The 18,091-nt window shown below is 53.0% G+C and overlaps 2 protein-coding genes across 3 annotated transcripts in view; one reads left to right on the forward strand and one right to left on the reverse strand.

Annotated features, from left to right (window-relative positions):
* SRRD (SRR1 domain containing) overlaps positions 1 to 7,673 on the forward strand; it is a 31,152-nt gene extending 23,479 nt beyond the window's left edge. Inside the window, exons 7-8 of one of the 2 annotated variants that reach the window (XR_011561210.1) lie at positions 13 to 655; positions 5,465 to 7,673. Coding sequence is in view for 1 of the 2 variants with exons in the window: in XM_019977632.2 (XP_019833191.2) it covers positions 13 to 231 (219 nt within the window). In the remaining variant the exon portion in view is untranslated. Of the gene's footprint in view, positions 1 to 12; positions 2,216 to 5,464 lie in introns of those variants that run through there. The other variant, XM_019977632.2, reaches the window with a different exon arrangement.
* TFIP11 (tuftelin interacting protein 11) lies at positions 289 to 16,562 on the reverse strand. The gene is made up of 13 exons (XM_019977631.2): positions 16,445 to 16,562; positions 14,641 to 14,858; positions 8,746 to 8,899; positions 8,298 to 8,454; positions 6,848 to 6,975; positions 6,345 to 6,497; positions 4,428 to 4,955; positions 4,206 to 4,312; positions 3,360 to 3,528; positions 2,798 to 3,041; positions 2,324 to 2,466; positions 1,814 to 1,979; positions 289 to 696 (listed from the first exon to the last, which is right to left on the reverse strand). The coding sequence occupies exons 2-13, from the start codon at positions 14,847 to 14,849 to the stop codon at positions 341 to 343; spliced, it is 2,514 nt and encodes an 837-aa protein (XP_019833190.2). The 5' UTR covers positions 14,850 to 14,858; positions 16,445 to 16,562; the 3' UTR covers positions 289 to 340.
* Between the last annotated feature and the right edge of the window lie 1,529 nt (positions 16,563 to 18,091).

The raw sequence follows: 18,091 nt of genomic DNA on the forward strand, positions 1-18,091 counted from the left end.
CTTTCTGCTCAGATTCTGACAGGCCTGGAGGAGCTGGCGTTCCCTCAGACCCCAAGGTACATGGACGTGTTTAATGACACCTCTCTCCACTGGTTTCCTATACAAAAGCTAACACAGCTCCCCACGGACACTTGGGCGTTTCGGGAAGAGCCAGATTACCAGGACTGTGAGGACCTCGAGATCATCAGGAAGAAGACAGAGCCTCCCTGCACTGACCTGAGCTCGCTGTGAGGGGCCCGTGGCATAGGAACTGCAGGCGCCCTCTCACCAAGCAGCGAGGACGTCAGCTCTGCTGTAAGATGCTGTTTATTCCCCAGCGCGCCCCTGGCAAGCGCGCGGCCTACTTGGCCATGTCGATGAGGCTCTGCAGCGAGGTGGGCACCCAGGTCTTCTCGCCCTGCACGAACACCACGCCGCGGTCGATGTAGATGACGATGCGGCCGAAGGTGTACAGCTGCTTGCCTTCATGCCGCTTCCCGATGACCGGCATGAAGACGATGTTGTGCTCCTCGGCCTTGGTCTCGATGAGGTCCTTGAAGTTCATGGGCACGGCACTGGCGGCCACGCCGATGCCCCGCTGGGCCATGTTCTCAGCCTCGCGCCGCTCCTGCATGGCCTCGTACTGGAAGTCCTTCCTCCGTTCCGTGTGCGTGAGGTAGGCAATGTGCTCGCGCGCACCAGGCTGCATGTAGGCACCTGCGAGGCGTAGGGGTGGGGTCAGGGGCGGGGCGGGGTGGGGCGGGGCGGGGCGGGCCCACCCACAGAGGCCCAGGCACCACCTGGGCAGGGGTAGGGGGGGTAGGGGGGGCGGGGGTGGACAGCTGGCTGCAGCCACGTTAGAATTTATGGTTCATGCCTAATGACCAGAGGTTATTAAACACTCAACAACCCTGACAGTCAATGAGCCTCTGTTCCCCACTTGATAGAGCTTTCACCCCACATGTCCCCAAAGGCAGCTTTCAGATCCCTGAAACATAAGGCCAACACAATCAATAGATATATCTGGGGGGCTGAAACACAGATGTTGAAGGGTCCCCAAATGCCCAGTGGTAACTGAGGGGTCCAGAGGGGAGAGTTCTAGGGGCTCGTGGTCAGGGTGGCCTAGGAGGAGGTCTGGGGTGTGAGAAGAGAGATGCCCACCAGCGTCCCGGGGAGGCCTGGGTGAGCAGAGGTCAGACACACGTTCACCTCACTAGACACAGTATAGGGTCTGTGTCATCCTGTAATAGGCTAAGCAGAAAGAACTGAATAGAAAGTCCAGTCCCAGCTGCCACTCTGTGGCCTTGTCTGTGAAAGACGGTTAGACCAGGTGCTCTGGTGGCTTTGCTTTGCGAGGTGAGCGCACTCTAACTCGGGACTGGCTGACGGGGCCCCCAGACCCACCAGGCAGCGGGACCTCCCGAGAGCTGAGTATTACCCAGGGGTAGGTGGTAACTGAACAGTCAGCTGCCGCCTCCTGACACCGGAGACACCACCTACGCTGAGCGCGGTCCACAAACACTAAGCCGGCGCCCTGGTCCTTACCGAGACCCGGAAGTGGGGCTTCGCTCCTGGTTTACAGGAGGGACGACGGGTTAACTCCTAAGTGTTAGAGCGGCCACCCAGCTCCGGCCCGGCAGACGCACCGAGGAGCCGCCAGCACGGTGACGAGGTGGACCCGGCTCACGTGAGCCTTGTTCAGGGACAGCGCTCCTCTCAGCCGCAGGAGACGGGGGGCAGCTGTGGGCTAAGTAACTACGTGGAGGGGCTGAGACGAGTCTGCGTCCTGGAGCCCCAGGTGTGAACTCTGACTCAGTGCGGGGCCCCCACTCACCGACATTGGAGGACACCGCCCTGTTCATGATGTCTAGAGCCTCGTTGAACTTGTCCTTGACGGACGGGTGCGCCAGCACTTGGTCCGAGAACATGGACTTCCAGCCCAGGTACCACTTGGTGATCTCCTCGTAATTGGGGCTGTTGCTCAGCCAGGAGCACAGCACCTGCCCAGAGGAGGCAGGTGAGATGCCAGGGCCCACCGCGGCGGCGAGCGGGAGCACAGTGTCCACCTGCTCGTCTGGGTCCCTGTCTGCAAGCTGGTGGCGCTTGCAGGGTTTCAGGGGCTGAATGGGGTCAGCTGGGCAGTGAAGGGCCCTGCATGTAGACTCTGCGCCTGGGCTTCCCACCCCCACCCTCGGGCCCCCATGTGGCAAGCGTTCAATAAAGGGAGCGCACTGTGGTCCTGCCTGTGCAGTTCCTTCTTGTGTGACCCCAGTCACCCCAGCTGTCCCCGGCTTGAGTGGCTCCTGCTGTCCCCCCGCACCCCACAAGCTGACGCGGGGCTCACCTGCAGCCACTTGGGGAAGAAGTGCTTTTCGAGAAGGCCCACCAGGCTGGAGACAGAGACCATCCCTTCCCAGTCGATGACCCAGTAGAAGGCGTCCATGTGCTGCTGGTGGGGGTTGATGACCAGCTCCCCGAGGCACATCCCTGGAAGAGAAACCCAGCCTCTCAGGTACAGCCACTGTGTCCGCCTTCGAGCTGCTGTTAAAGGTCGAGTTTAAGCTCTTGACGTGACAATTCTTAAAAACTGTTTCCTTCCCTAACCCAGAACTAGCTCTAAGTTTAGAATCCAGTGGGACAAAAGTTTGAGGACCCCTGTGGCTGCCCTGTCACCAGAGGCCCAAACCAGAGCTCAGGAGGCAGAGAGAGGCTGACCCGGACGAGGCAGAAAGGCCTGGGTACACTTGGGCTCCGGGCACCTCTCAGGGGACAAGTCTGGACGTGGCTGTGCTGCGGGTGTGTTTCCTCGGCTCCTTACCCAGCTTGGGCACAATGTTCTTGACCATGAAGGCCTCCCAGGAGCCGGGGGTGAAGACGTCTTTCCAGGGCTGGAGGATGAGCTTGGCCGAGGAGTCGCTGGGATGCCACTTCTGTAGGGCGCTGGCCAGCTTGCTGCGGATGGGCGAGTAGAGCGGCTCCAGGCGCGCCTGCATGAGTGGCAGCCACGGGTGGACCCACGAGTGGATGGGCACGGTGTCCGTCAGCGGGTTCCAGCTCTCCACCTGCAGGGGGAGCACAAGGGGCCTGAGTTCATGCAGCCTGTGGGGTGGGCAGACGATGCCCTCCTGGCTGAGCAAGAGTGTGGGGGGCCACAGTCTCCATTACATTCCCCCCAGACAAGGTTATTCACCCACCAGTATACCTACACTATTTGTATTAAGTCTCGGAAACAGTACAATTCTAAGTCATTGAAGAAACCAAGTATATGAATTCCCTACAAAGGGGGCTTCGAGGAACGGCTTTGAGGCTGGAGCTCACGTGACAGCCACTGAAGATAACTGCTCCCTGAGCCCCGGCCCCCCATCCCCACGAGGGCCCACCTCCTTCTGCAGCTTGGGGAAGATGAGCTGCTCCAGGATGTTGTCCAGCACCCAAACGGGGATGAGGGGCGCCCAGCTGTCTAGGAAGTCCACCATTGGGTCACAGTTCCTCGGCTGCCACTGCGCCACGATGCTCCGGACAAATGGCATCCAGACCTCCCAGATAAGCCTGCAGGCAGGTGGGTGGGGGGCTGGTTATACCCAGCTGGTCCCACTACCCAGGGCCCTACCACCCCCGCCCCCACCTCTGGGGCAGGACTGCAGACACCCAACAGCAGGGCCCTCCCGTCAGGAAACCATCGGCCGGCCCACAGCTCTCGTGGCTCCCACTCGGCCTCGGGGCGTTTCCTGGGTGTCCCTGCGTCCCTGGCAGGGCAGCTGCGGGCTCACAAGCCCCCAAGGGGTCGTGCACTTCCCCACCTGGGGCTCTACTGCAGAGCCGACCCCTCGCTTGGGTCTGGGCTTCAGCATCACCCTCCCGAGACCTGTACCTCCACCTGCAGAGCCGACCCCTCGCTTGGGTCTGGGCTTCAGCATCACCCTCCCGAGACCTCTACCTCCACCCGCACCCACACATGTGCACACAGGTGGCGCCCTTGCCATCCTCAGCCCGGCTGTATCTGTCCGCTCCCTGTTACCACCCACCTTGTCCCTTCCTGGAGACTGGTCCTGCCTCACTCCCGGGCGAGCCCAGCGAGGACAGGCAGATCCTCAGCGCACACAAGGGGAGGGCAAGTGGGTGGGCGAATCTGAGTTCCCAGAGCGGCGCCCGCAGGTGCCTGGGGCCCACACAGGCCGAGCCCCGCCGCCCGGCCAGGAGTGCTCCTCGGCCGCCCCCAGAAGCACCTGTGGAAGGCGTCCGCAGAGAGGTCCTGCCCGCCGTGCGACAGCAGCTGGTCGTTCTCCAGGAGGCTCTTCCACTGGGAGATGGTCTCGGTGCCGTAGGTGCAGTCCTGAGGAGGAAGACGGCGGCTGAGAGCGGCCGGCCGGCCCCTCGCCCTCCAGACCATCTGGAGCCCGGGCCGCCCCCAGCGAGAGGCTGCGCAGCGGTCTTCCCTGCCCGCTCACCTTGAGGGGGTCCCACTCCTTGAAGTAGTCCTTCATGAGCGGGTAGACGATGGCCACGGCCAGGTCCACGCGGTCAGACATCCGGTACTCCTCGTAGTACTTGTCCCGCAGCGTCTGGAAGACGCGGGCGCACTCGTCCAGGGTGAGCGGGTCGCTGCAGCCGGGCTGCAGGCGCCGCTCGCACTCCTCCACGAGCGCCAGCACCTCGCTCAGGCTGGCGATGGCCCGCTGCTCCTGCTGCAGCGCGCCCGCCGCCTTCTCCAGCTCATGCGTCAAGTTCACCACCACGTCCCGCTCGTACTGCAGCTGCCGGTCGTTGCGGATGATCTCCTGCTCCGTCAGCTCGATGAGCAGCTGCAGGTTGTGCTCCAGCTCGGGCAGCGCGAAGCCGGGCGCCCGGGCCTCCTTGCCGGGCGGGGGCGGCGGCTGCGCCTGCGGCGGGAGCCCGTCGTCGGGGACGCTGTGCTTGTGGCTGATCTGGCTGTAGCTGTAGTAGACCTTCTGCTCCCGGCCCGTCATGTCTATGACCTGGGGAGGACGGAGGGGCCCGCGGGTGAACGCGCGCCACCGCCCCGCCCCCACCCCTCCCCCACCCCCGTAGGACGCGCACCGAAGCCCGGGGAGGGCGCCACGCTCGAGGGAGCCTGTGAGCACTGCTCAGCGGAGCTGGGGAAGGGCTCAGCAGAGGCCCTGGTCCCGACCACCAGGGACAGGCGGACAAGCCCTCCCCTGGGGCCTCTGGACAGACCAGACGGAAAACTGATGACATACGAATGGGACTATGCTGTTGAGATCAAACTATTTTCATACAAGAGTAGAGGCTGTACCGATTAAAGCAGGCAATAAAACAACAAACAGTCAAAAATATCTTGGTAAAAAATGCACATTTCAACAAAAAGACCTGAAAAGATCTACATCACAGGTGTGAAAACTGGTCATTATGGGAAATAACGTTAATACTTTTGCCTCCGTTTCGCAGTTGTCTAACAGGTGCTGCGTACTGCGTGTAGTAAGAGTTGCTCTGTTCTGTTTTTCAGCATAAAAACGTGAAACACACAAAACCCACAAAGGCAACCAAGGACATGAGGTGATTTCGGTGTCTGGGGACTGAGGAATGAGAATGGATGGTACTGAACCCAAGTATCGCCATCTCTTGAGCCACGACCACGACCCGGGACCCGCTGAACTGGAACCCCCAGGAAGACGTTCACCTCCGCTCCAGCCCTCGGGCCCGCCCAGACCCATGGCCGCAGAGGCTCCAGCTGCAACCCAGACGCCTCACTCCCTGCCAGGTCCCCAGCTGACCTGACACCTGACCTTGGAGAACCCAATGAACTCTCAGTTCTGTGACACACACTGACCTCCTGCAGCAGACACCTGTCACCTCTGTCCCCTGGGGCGGTGACGGGAAAGCCTCTCAGTCTGCACATGCCCAGGGCCGAAAATCAAGTCACCATAAGAGGCCACGCGGGGATGCCCGGAGGGCCCCTTCTGGTCAGAGACTGAAAGATCTTCCAGTGCTTGAACTTGGCAACTCCACTTCTAGGAATCGAGCCTTAAGAACTGTCCCCAGCACAGACAAGGCTTTACGCGCAAAGCAACCTGCCCCAGACGGACCCAGAGATGTTCAAGGTCTGCCACAGAACAGCAGAACTGGCAGCCCCAGAAAGCTGGGAACGTCAGTCAGTTCAGCCCTGTCGTGTCGGGGAAGGCGGGGGAGGGCGATGACCAGCCTGAGTGCAGGGAATGGACAGAGGCTGCTACACACGATTAAAGCACACGCACACACCCTCCCGCCCCCTGCACAGAAGGCCCGCAGGAACCTTACGAGCCAGTGCTCCGTGACCGCCTCTGCTGCATGGGGTAACTGCGTGTCTCCCAGACCCCCATCCAGGGCTGGCATCTATGGGCACCTACCTTGACCTGAGAAAGCTCCTTCTGGGGAGCGGTGAGCTTCTTGCTAATCCTGCCCTTGGCTTTCAGCTCTTCCACGGTCTTGTAAGAATACTTGGGCTTCTTCTTGCTTCCGCTGGGGTCTTTCCTCCACTGGCTCAGCTCCTTCTGAAATTCCTGAGTCAGAGGGGCAGGGTCCATCAGAAGACGAAAGGGCCGCTGAGACCTCCACACGGTTCTGTGCTGAGGACGGTGCTGTCTGACGCTGACCCCTCCGAGGAGGCTGCCTGACACCCACTCCCCACTACAAAGGAGAGACCCTGTCCCCACACCCCCATTTCTGACCACACTGGTTACTCGTGTACTCTGTTCCCTGTTGATGGCGGGACACCAGCCTCTGGCCCATACTGGTGCACAGTGTGAGCTCAACCCCTGAACCCCCAGAAGCTGGCTGAGCAAACAAACGAGCAGACAGACCAACCCCAACCGACCGGCGCACAGGACAGCCGGGCCGCCTCCCGACCCACCTCCTCGGCCTCTTCTTCCGAGTCGACCACGGGGAAGTCCTGCAGGGACTGGGTGGTGCGCTCCGAGCCGTACGCCCCCACCGCACCTTTGCCCTTCCTCTGCTTGGCTTCGATTGGGTTAATGATGCCTGATGAATTTCAGAGAGACAGACTTGCGGTCACTGCCATCGTGTGGGTGCGCCACTCGCGGAGACCCGCTCCCTGGTCCTTCCATGGGACAGCACGCTGCCCGGAAGGGGAGCTGCTCCTGCACGCCCCACGTGGTCCTGCTGCCGATACCACAGAGCAATGTGCCAACAGGAGCGCATGCAGGCCCTGAGCGCGGGTCCGCTTCCACCGCGGTCACTTACTTAGCGGACGGGAGTATTTATAACTGACCCTGGCCTACCCTGTTCACCTGGAGGCCGATTACTACGGGAAGGATATGTTGATTCTGACTAAAGAGAGGGGGAACCGCCATTTAAACTCCATCTGTTTTCTTATTGTATTGTATATATACACAGGCTTCCCTGGTGGCTCAGCTGGTAAAGAATCTGCCTGCAATACAGGAGACCAGGGTTCGATCCCTGGGTCAGGAAGATCCCCTGGAGAAGGGCATGGCAACCCACTCCAGCATGCTTGCCTGGAGAATTCCAGAGACAAAGGAGCCTGGTGGCTACAGTCCATGGGGTCACAGAGTCGGACACAACTGAGCGACAATCACTCATCACTCGTGTATTACATTTGTATAATATTTCATATTGGTAGTTCCTATCTCCTATGCTTGCTTTGCTCATACTATGCACCTTGGAAATAAATGCATTTTTCTTTTTAAAAAGTTTACAAACAGGACTACAGCATTTCTGTGAAGAACTGCCCCCACCCCGAACTTCCCACCACACCCTTTCCAGCTCGTACTGTTGAGCTCCCAAATAGAACAGCCTTCACTCTCATTCCAGGCCACCTTTCCAATCTTCACTCAGGTCCATGAATGTTTCATGCAGCTAAGTTACCTATCCTGCCCCTTTGTGAGCAGAGCCCAGGGACAGTAACAGGAACAAGGAGAGGGGGCTGTGGTGTGGAGACCGCTTCCAGAATAAGGAAGCTGTGGGGGCTGACAGGGGCAGGAGTTGTCAGCTAACCCAATCCCTGCCAATCTCCTAAACTGTAGCTTATCTACAACCTAGGAGAAATTGTCTGATTTTTAAACACTGGCAACTGATCTGACTTTTTAGAAACACTGGGCAGGCCAGAAAGCAGCTTGTTTTCAGCCCATCAGGCTGTATTAAGCCCGACCACTCCCTCATGCTGAAATACGGCATTTTATGTAACTTGAGTTTTGATAAAGTGCGAAGCTTAGAGCACCACTGTCACACGCTGGCAGAAAAGCAACAAAGCAGAGAAAAGGCAGAGCGCGCCCCTCCCTGCCCCTGCCTGCCCACCCCGAGCGCCCACGGGCAGGGCACCACACCTTGAGCGTTCTTCCCCAGGCCCCTTCCAGGTACGTAGCCCATTTTCTGAAGAAGCTTCTGTCCGATTCCTTTTGTGTGTCTTTCCCAGCTGCCAAAATCCATGAAAGACTTGGTTCCTCCTGCAAAACCCTTCTGGCTGGGCTTAAAATTGCCACCCTGAAAACAAAGAAGGAAAAACCTAAGCAAGCAAGCTTGGCTGATGGGACCATGGCCGGGCAGTCACAGAGCACTGTGAGAAGTATCCTATAAACCACAAGGACACCAGTGATGTCTCCGGACAGAGCAAAGACTGCCTGGTACAGCCACCCCGCGGAAAACCTGCTCCCACAGGGAGAGGCCCACACGACCGGCCTCCAGCAGAAAGCCCCCGCCCCTCAGCAGATGCCAGGGCCACAGCGACCTTCTGGGGACATTACTAAGGTCACAGCCCTTCAATAAAGATGCTACCGTTTTTAATTTCTTCGGTCCGAAATCCTTAGGAAATTCATCCTGCTTCACGGGTTTCTCTTCATCATCGGAGTCCTCCAGCTCCGCCTCCTCTGCCACCCCTTTCTTGAGCCCCGCGCTGATGAAGTTGACAGGGGCAGAGTAGTCGCGGGCCCTGCGGGCAAACAGAAGGTCCAGGGGGTCTGTAAGAACTCTCTCAGGCCAACGTCATTGGCCCGAGAGCTCCTTAGAGCAGACCTTGTGGGATCCATTTTAAAAGAGCAGCGCTGACTATCCTCAGTGCCCCAGACCCGGCTCCCCTGTAATCACATTCGACACTTTGACCTGATGTCTCAACTCTGTGACTTCAGGCTTACCAATGACAGCATAGAGTTGACTAAAAATTCTAAGTATGATGTGACTGTCCACCCCTCATTTAATACATTAAAAAAAAAAAAAAACAAACTATAACTTGAGGACTTACCTGGTGGTCCAGTGGTTAAGAATCGGCCTGCCCACACAGGGGACAGAGGTTCAGTCTCTGGTCTGGGAAGATCCCACACGCCATGGGCAACTAAGCCCATGCGCCTTCTAGCCCATGCTCCACAACTAACGAAGCCGCCAGGATGGGAAGCCGATGCCTGGCAACTAGAGAGCAGCCCCGTCTCAGCTAGAGAAAGCCCACGCAACAAAGACCCAGTGTGGCCAAGAGTTAATTAATATTAAAAAACAATAACTTGGTAAATTCAGTTAAGGCAGGAAAGGTTTAAGAAATAAAGCCTGTTAAATTACTAGTAAAATGGAGGAACACATTCAAACATCAGTAATCATAATAACTGATGATAATAAACATAAATCGGAAGTCGTCAAACAGGAGATAGCAAGAGTGAACACTGACATTTCAGGAATCAATGAACTAAAATGGACTGGAATGGGTGTATTTAATTCAGATATATCTACTACTGTGGGCAGGAATCCCTTAAAAGAAATGAAGTAGCCATCATAGTCAACAAAGGAGTCCGAAATGCAGTACTTGCGTACAACCTCTAAAGTGACAATGACCTCTGTTCGTTTCCAAAGCAAACCATTCAATATCACATTATCCAAGTCTATGCCTTGACCAGTAATGCTGAAGAAGCTGAAGTTGAAGAACAGTTCTATGATGATCTATAAGACTTCTAGAACTAACACCAAAAAAAAGATGTCCTTTTCATCATAGGGGACTGGAATGTAAAAGTAGGAAGACAAGAGACACCCAGAGTAGCAGCCAAGTTTGGCCTTGGAGTACAAAATGAAGCAAGGCTAAGGCTAACAGAATTCTGCCAAAAGAACGCACTGATCATAGCAAACATCCGTTTTCAACAACACAAGAGACGACTCTACACATGGACATCACCAAATGGTCAAAACCAAAATCAGATGGATTATATTCTTTGCAGCTGAAGATGGAGAAGCTGTATACAGTTAGCAAAAACAAGACCAGGAGCTGAGGAACACATTACAAAATTCAGACTTAAATTGAAGTAAGTAGGGAAAACCATTCAGTATGACCTAAATCAAATCCCTTAATGATTATACAGTGGAAGTGACAAAGATTCAAAGGATTAGATCTGAAAATCTAATCTCCATGGATTAGATCTATGGATTGCCACAGATTAGATCTATGGATTGCCACAGATCTAATTAGATCTATGGATTGCCAAAGATTGCCATAGATCTAATTAGATCTATGGATTGCCATAGATCTAATTAGATCTATTAGATCTCCAATAGCCTCAAGAACTATGGATGGAGGTTCGTAACGCTGAACAGGAGGCAGTGATCAAGACCATCCCCAAGAAAAAGAAATGCAAAAAGACAAAATCGATGTCTGAGGAGGGCTTACAAATAGCTGAGAAAAGACAAGCAAAAGGCAAAGGAGAAAAGGAAAGACATACCCACCTGAATGCAGAGTTCCCAAAATAGCAAGGAGAGATAAGATAGCCTTCCTAAGTGAACAATGCAAAAGAAATAGAAGGAAACAATAGAATGGGAAAGACTAGAGGTCTCTTCAAGAAAATCAGAGATACCAAGGGAAATTTTTGTGCAAAGATGGCCACAATAAAGGACAGAAATGGTATGGACCTAACGGAAGCAGAAGATATTAAGAAGAGGTGACAAAAATACACAGAAAAACTATACAAAAAAGATCTTAATGACCCAGATAATCATGATGGTGTGATCACTCACCTAGAGCCAGACATCCTGGAATGCAAAACCAAGTGGGCCTTAGAAAGCATCACTACGAGCAAAGTTAGTGGAGGTGATGGAATTCCAGTTGAGTTATTTCAAATGCTAAAAGATGATGCTGTTAAAGTGCTGCACTCAATATGCCAACAAATTTGGAAAACTTAGCAGTGGCCATAGGACTGGAAAAGGTCGGTTTTCATTCCAATTCCAAAGAAAGGCAATGCCAAAGAATGCTCAAACTACCACACAATTGCTCTCATTTCACATGATAGCAAGGTAATGCTGAAAATTCTCAAAGCCAGGCTTCAGCAACATGTGAACCGTGAACTTCCAGATAGTCAAGCTGGATTTAGAAAAGGCAGAGGAACCAGAGATCAAATTGCCGACATCTGCTAGATTATAAAAAAAGCAAGAGAGTTCCAGAAAAAAACATCTACTTCAACATTATTGATTACACTAAATCCTTTGTTGTGGATCACAACAAACTCTGGAAAATTCTTAAGAGACAAGAATACCAGACCACCCAACCTGCCTCCTGAGAAATCCGTACACAGGACAATAAGCAACAGTTAGAACTGGACATGGAACAGTGGACTGGTTCCAAACTGGGAAAGGACTATGTCAAGGCTGTATATTGTCACCCTGCTTATTTAACTTTTGTGCAGAGCACATCATGCAAAATGCCAGGCTGGATGAAGCACAAGCTGGAATCAAGATTGCCGGAAGAAGTATCAATAACCTCAGATATGCAGCTGACACCACCCTTATGGCAGAAAGTGAAGAGGAACTAAAGAGCCTCTTGATGAAGGTGAAAGAGGACTGAAAAAGTTGGCTTAAAACTCCAGCTTCAAAGCTTAAAACTCAACAATCAGCTCTTAGGAGTAATGGAAATAAAAACAAAAATAAACAAATGGGACCCAATTAATCTCAAAAGCTTTTGCACAGCAAAGGAAACCATAAACAAAATGAAAAGACAACTCACAAACTGGGAGAAAATATTTGCGAAAGATGCGACCAACAAGGGATTAATCTCCAAAATCTACGAATAGCTCAGGCAGCTCAATATTTTTTTAAAAAACCCAATCACAAAAGGGGCAGGAGCCCTAAATAGACATTTTCCCAAAGACACACAGCTGGCCAAGAGGCAACTGAAAAGAAGCCTGACACTGCTAGTAAGAGAAATGCAAATCAAAACTTCAGTAAGTATCACCTCACACCAATCAGAATGGCCATCATCAAAAATTCTACAAACAACAAACGCTACAGAGGGCGGGGAGGAAAGGGGAGCCCTCCTGCACTGCTGGTGCCGCCACTGTGGAGACGGGATGAGATGCCCTAGAAGACTAAAAGCAGAGCCACCGTTCGATCCAGCAATACCACTGCTGGGTACATATCGTGGGAAACCATGACTTGAAAAGATACGTGCACCCCACGACCTCCCGGGTGGTCCCGTGGTTAACAGTCAGCCTCGTGATGCACGGGACGCAGGTGTGATCCTTAGCTGCGGAAACTTAAATCCCACAAGATGCAGGGCAAGTCAGTCCTCACACCACAACTACGGAGCTAGACCCAAGGCAGCCAAATAAACACTGAAAGAGAAAGACACAGGCACGCCAGTACCCAGTGCAGCACCATCTACCACGGCCAGGACGCGGAAGCGGCCTAAATGTCCATCAGCGGGTGAACGGATATGGGGGTGGCACAATCACACACGAGGCAGTATTGCTTGGCATTAAAAGTGATGAAACAGCACCACCCGCAGCAGCACACAGGGGCCTCGCGACCACGTCACTAAGTGACCGTGACAGAGAAAGACAAACGCGTGGTGTCACTCATCTGTGGAATCTAACTTTTAAAATCACACAAATGAACTTGTTTCCAAGACAGGGACAGACTCACAGATCTCGAAATCAAACTTATGGCTGCCAAAGGGAAAATGTGGGGGAAGAGATAAGTTAGAGAGATCAGGGTTAACACACACTTGAGCATATGAAACAGACAAGGGCCTACCGTGTAGCACAGAGAACTCGACTCAACATTGTGTAACAGCCTATATAGGAAAGGTGTCTGAAAAAGAGCGTCTCTCCGTGTATGTATATGTGTATATTTATAAATAGAAGCACATGCATATAACTGACTCGCTTTGCTCTACACATGAAACACAACATTTAAGTAAACAATACTCTCCACCCCCACACCCCCCGCAAGAAATTTGTTTCAGACACTATTTCAAGTATAAAAATCAAATAAGAAAAGACACTTTCATAAATCAAAATCATAAATATAATACATTTAAGGGAGATTATATGAACGGAAAGTATATTAGCAATTTTATCAATCATTCTTAGAAAAGCTTGTGTTCATTAAATGTATTTATGAAAACTAAAATAGCTAAGAAATTAACTGTGTGAGATGGAAAGTACTAATTTTATCCGATCGCTTCAAGAACAGTACTTACAGCAAGTTCTTAACCACAGCTCCCCTTTGTATAAACTGGAGCTGACAGCTCTGTATTGTGTGGTTAAAGGGAGAGCGAAAAGAATCCAATGAAAAAGCCCGGGAATACTGCAACATAAGGTGATGCTTTCTAAAATGACTGACCTAGTAAATAAACATCCCTGTGGCAGTAAGATCCACAGAGGAATTTTCCCCTAAGAGATGCCATATGAGAGCCCAACTCCAGATCGGACAGACCCCGATTCTCACAGCTCAGCTGCGTGACTCGCCGCTGTTCCCTAATCTGTGAAACTTACCCCGTTTTACACCTGGTGCCTCTCTCAGAAGGTCAGTGAGACCATGCCTGTGAGGAACCCGCAGGTCCTGGCTGCTGTTACTATCTTATGATCGTACATTCCTGCCCTGTGATCCATACTGTCCACTGTTAACATTTCTTGCCAGATGAAAAGAGCCTGAACGGATCTCTGCTCCTTCTCCCCAGTCTCTTTTGTGAAAAATGTACAGTCTCAACGGGCTGGAGAATCCAGGCTTCAGGTGGGGACACGCAGACAAACCTCAGTCTGCTACACACTCTGCTCAAGCGTGCCGCAGCTCCCACACACGACTTCACACCAAGGGGGAGGCGGCTTTCAGCCTGAACCCCCAGCCTGTGGCTGCCCTCCCGGCCCAGTCTCCACCACGTATCCTTGGACACCGCCCGGGCCTCCTCACACAGCCCCGTTTCCACTGTGGCTTCACAGGGTCCTCTGCACACATACTCCCCACGCCATGTCTCACCCCGTCTGCACAGACCACAGTCCCCTTCTCTCCCTCTCCCCCGTCTCCCCACAAGACCGCTCACACCCTCCTGGATGCCCTGCTCCTCTCATCAAGGGGCTCTGCTCCCTCCTGCCCCCCACCAATCTTCCCTGACCTCCCAGAACAGGTCAAACACAAGGAAAAGTACCCCCCCTCCGGTCCTACGTCAGTTACAAACTTCCATTTGTAAGCCTGCCTCCATCCTCCGGGGTCTGGGCTCCTGGAAGGGAAGGACTGGGGCTACAGCACAAGGCTTTAGATACATGATCGCTCACTCATGATCGGTCAGTGAGAGAGCAGCGCTCTGTCCAAAGGAGGAACTGGGCTCCTTGGCTGAGGTCACAGCTAAAGGGCTTGGGGAGGCCAGGAGAGAAGCGTACTTAGCGGGGTAGCTCCCCAACGCCTGGGGAAAGCGGTCCGCGCCAGCCATACCGTTTGCCTCCAAAGCTGGGCCTCTCCTCATCCGAGTCTCGCTCTGCCCACACTCCGTAGGTGGCCTCTTCCTTGGTCTGCCAGTGGCGCTGCCGGTTGGGGTTGAATTCATTCTGGAGATCCCAGTCAGTGATCTCGAAGTTCTCCCGCTCGTCCTCGTCATCGTCCATGTGGCCTTCCCCGTCCCGGTACAGGTGGGACAGCGACATGGCCCGTCACTGAAGGGAGGCAGGGAAAAGGCACAGTCTGTGACAAGTCCTGGGGGCGGCAGCAGCAGGCTGCCCTGTTAGCTGCCACTCCCTGCTGCCCTCACAATTTCCCCCAAACTAAAATCCAGTGAAGTCACTGGTACAATTCAATAAAGCAGACGCTAAAAACGTATTTTAGAAAACAGGTACCAAAACAGAATAAAAAAGACCAGTCCCAACAGTCCATGTGGTTAAGCACACACTTCCTTCTCAATGTTGTCAAACATCACCCACACTCACATACACACAAACCACGCAAAAACAGCTTAAGGATGTTATTCTACGGATGGCTGCCTCACAAATGAGGCAAACATCTTCCTGGATGTTATTTTTTTCTATTGCTGAGTGAAGAGTTTCATCTGGACTTATAACAGCTGAGCAAAGTGATTTCTTTTTCTTAGAAAACACTTAAATATGACCCTCAGGTTTTCCTCCCCAGACAGGAACCTCTTTTGATTATGAAAAGGACCTTAAAACAGCACACGTCTGTGAACCCGATGCAGCCATCAACTCAGGGGAGCTGTGTGATGAGATTCAGCTGTCTCTTAAGTGGATTAACTACAGTACCAACCTTAGAGAAGGCTTGTGAGGCAGAATCAATGAGATGGCTCTTTCAAGACACTTAGCTCACAGTAACCGCTTGTTACGCTAGTCCCAGGATTAGGTCTATGGCCCCTCCTATTACTGGATTAGCATGGAATAAAGTGATGGTGAAAGCAGGTGCTGAAATCACACAGCCCGAGTTCAAATCCCCGCTCTACCTGGTACTCAATGCATGAATATTAAACGCAGACCAAGTGCCAAGCATGGGGCACCACAACGCAATGCATTACATGCATGACAGCGCTGGGACCTCCGTCTAGCAGCTGCCAAAAGCAGACTTCAGGGTCGGCCAACTCGCAACACTTCTAAGGCGAGTTCAAACTCTGGTCAGCTCCGTGGGAAAGTTTTCCCTACTTACTCTTCTCAACTCACTGGTGCAATGGTTGGGTCCTGCCGGTCCCAACGTCATACACGCGCAAAAAAGGGGGGAAATACTCTCAGAGGAGGAGGGGTGTCCCAGTCGCCGATCACCGCTGCCTCCTCGGGCACAGGGCATGGTAAAAAGCACGGAGCTGTCACGAGTTACAGAGCCCCCAGGAGGTGCTAAGTAAGCCCTTGCTGGACGCTTCAGGCCGATAATCTAACATAAGCATCAAGACACCTCTACGAGGGAGATACTGCTAGCGCCTTCGAACTTCAGACTTAAGTAAAGCGAGGCTGAGAAATTAACTTCCCTAGGTTCCACGGCTGGTGAGGCTGGAAACCAGGGGGAACTGCAGCCAAGGCTCGGCGTCTCCCTGCCGCGCCGTCCAGGCCCCGCGGTGGAGGATCGGTGTCCAAGTCGGCCCGGAGACCCCGAGCGGCCCCGCTCCCTCCCCGCTGCGGCCGCGCTGTCTGGAAAGGGGAAGAGCGACCGGCGAGGCCGAGGCCCGCTTCCGCGAGCCAGAGCCCCCTCTCCTACTGGCACAGACTCCCCCGCGTCCCCTGTCCGTCCACTCCCGGGCCCAGCTCACCTCTCTCCGGCTCAGCGGACCGAACTCAGCGCCCCACTCGGTGCGAGAAACGCGCCACTAAGGCGCCGGAACGCGGGTGCGGCGCACCAGAAATGACATCACGTCAGCGGATATGACGCGCTCGTTGCCATGGCAGCAGTGGGACGCTACGGTGGCTTTGGATTTAGAGCATTTGCGTTATTGATACGGTGAAGGTTTTCGCGGCCGAGAACGGCTAAGTGTTGTTTTATTGTTGTTGTTTTTTGTCGCGCCCACTTCGTGGTGACGCCCGCCTCTGACGACTGGTACGGACGTCGCCGAGCCACCCTGGCCGAGGGAGAGTCCTTTGTCAGCCTGAGATTCTAAATCTGCAAAATGGGGATATAACACTAGCTCCTGGGAGAGTTGTGCATGAGACATTTGCGGTGGGGTGGGGACGGGACATGACATTAAAATAGGAATAATGAAGGTCAAGACTGTCTCCTGGATCTTCGGGTCTCTCAGTATAAGCACACTCGTGGGCCCGGAGCGGTTGCCTTATACAGGAGTTTGATTAAGTGATGGATTAAATATAGGGCAAACTCTAGAACTCCCAAGTATTCTGCCAGGCAATCTCTGCATTCTCTTCCTTTCCAACAGGTTGGTAAATAAATCCGTTCACTGATCTAATAAAAATGTACCGAGTGCCTACAATGTGTTAAGCTCTGGGGATCAAAGGAACTGACAAGCAGGGACACTCCTAGAGAACCCCTCACCAGCTCTGGATTCCGCGTCAGCACACAGGCTCTAGAGTTCCAATCTCAGCTCCACCACTTAACTGTGAACCCAGGCAAGGCATTGATTACCTTTCTTGAAGCAAAATGGTTGCGATAAAATAGGTAAGCAATTAAAACTGTACCTGGTACATAATAGATGCTTAGGGAGTGTTAAATGCTAATTTTACCTTTTATTTTCTGTCACTCTATCTGTATGATGAAAAGACCTAAGCTCAGTTCAGTTCAGTTGCTCAATAGTGTCCGAGTCTTTGCGACTCCATGGACTGCAGCACACCAGGCCTCCCTGTCCATCACCAACTCCCCGAGTTTACTCAAACTCATGTCCATTGAGTCGGTGATACCATCCAACCATCTCATCCTCTGTCATCCCCTTCTCCTCCCAGCTTCAATCTTTCCCAGCATCAGGGTCTTTTCAAATGAGTCAGTTCTTTGCATCAGGTGGCCAAAGTATTGGAGATTCAGCTTCAGCATCAGTCCTTCCAATGAATATTCAGGACTGATTTCCTTTAAGATGGACTGGTTGGATCTCCTTGCTGTCCAAGGGACTCTCAAGAGTCTTCTCCAACACCACAGTTCAAAAGCATCCATTCTTCAGCACTCAGCTTTCTTTACAGTCCAACTTTTACATCCATACATGACTACTGGAAAAACCATAGCTTTGACTAGATGAGCCTTTGTTAGCAAAGTAATGTCTCTGCTTTTTAATATGCTGTCTAGGTTGGTCATAACTTTTCTTCCAAGGAGCAAGCGTCTTTTAATTTCATGGCTTCAGTCACCATCAGCAGTGATTTTGGAGCCCAAAAAAATAAAGTCTGTCACTGTCTCTACTGTTTTTCCAACTACTTGCCATGAAGTGATGAGACTGGATGCCATGATCTTAGTTTTCTGAATG

Source organism: Bos indicus, chromosome 17, assembly GCF_029378745.1.
Source record: "Bos indicus isolate NIAB-ARS_2022 breed Sahiwal x Tharparkar chromosome 17, NIAB-ARS_B.indTharparkar_mat_pri_1.0, whole genome shotgun sequence".
Taxonomy (NCBI): Eukaryota; Metazoa; Chordata; class Mammalia; order Artiodactyla; family Bovidae; genus Bos; species Bos indicus.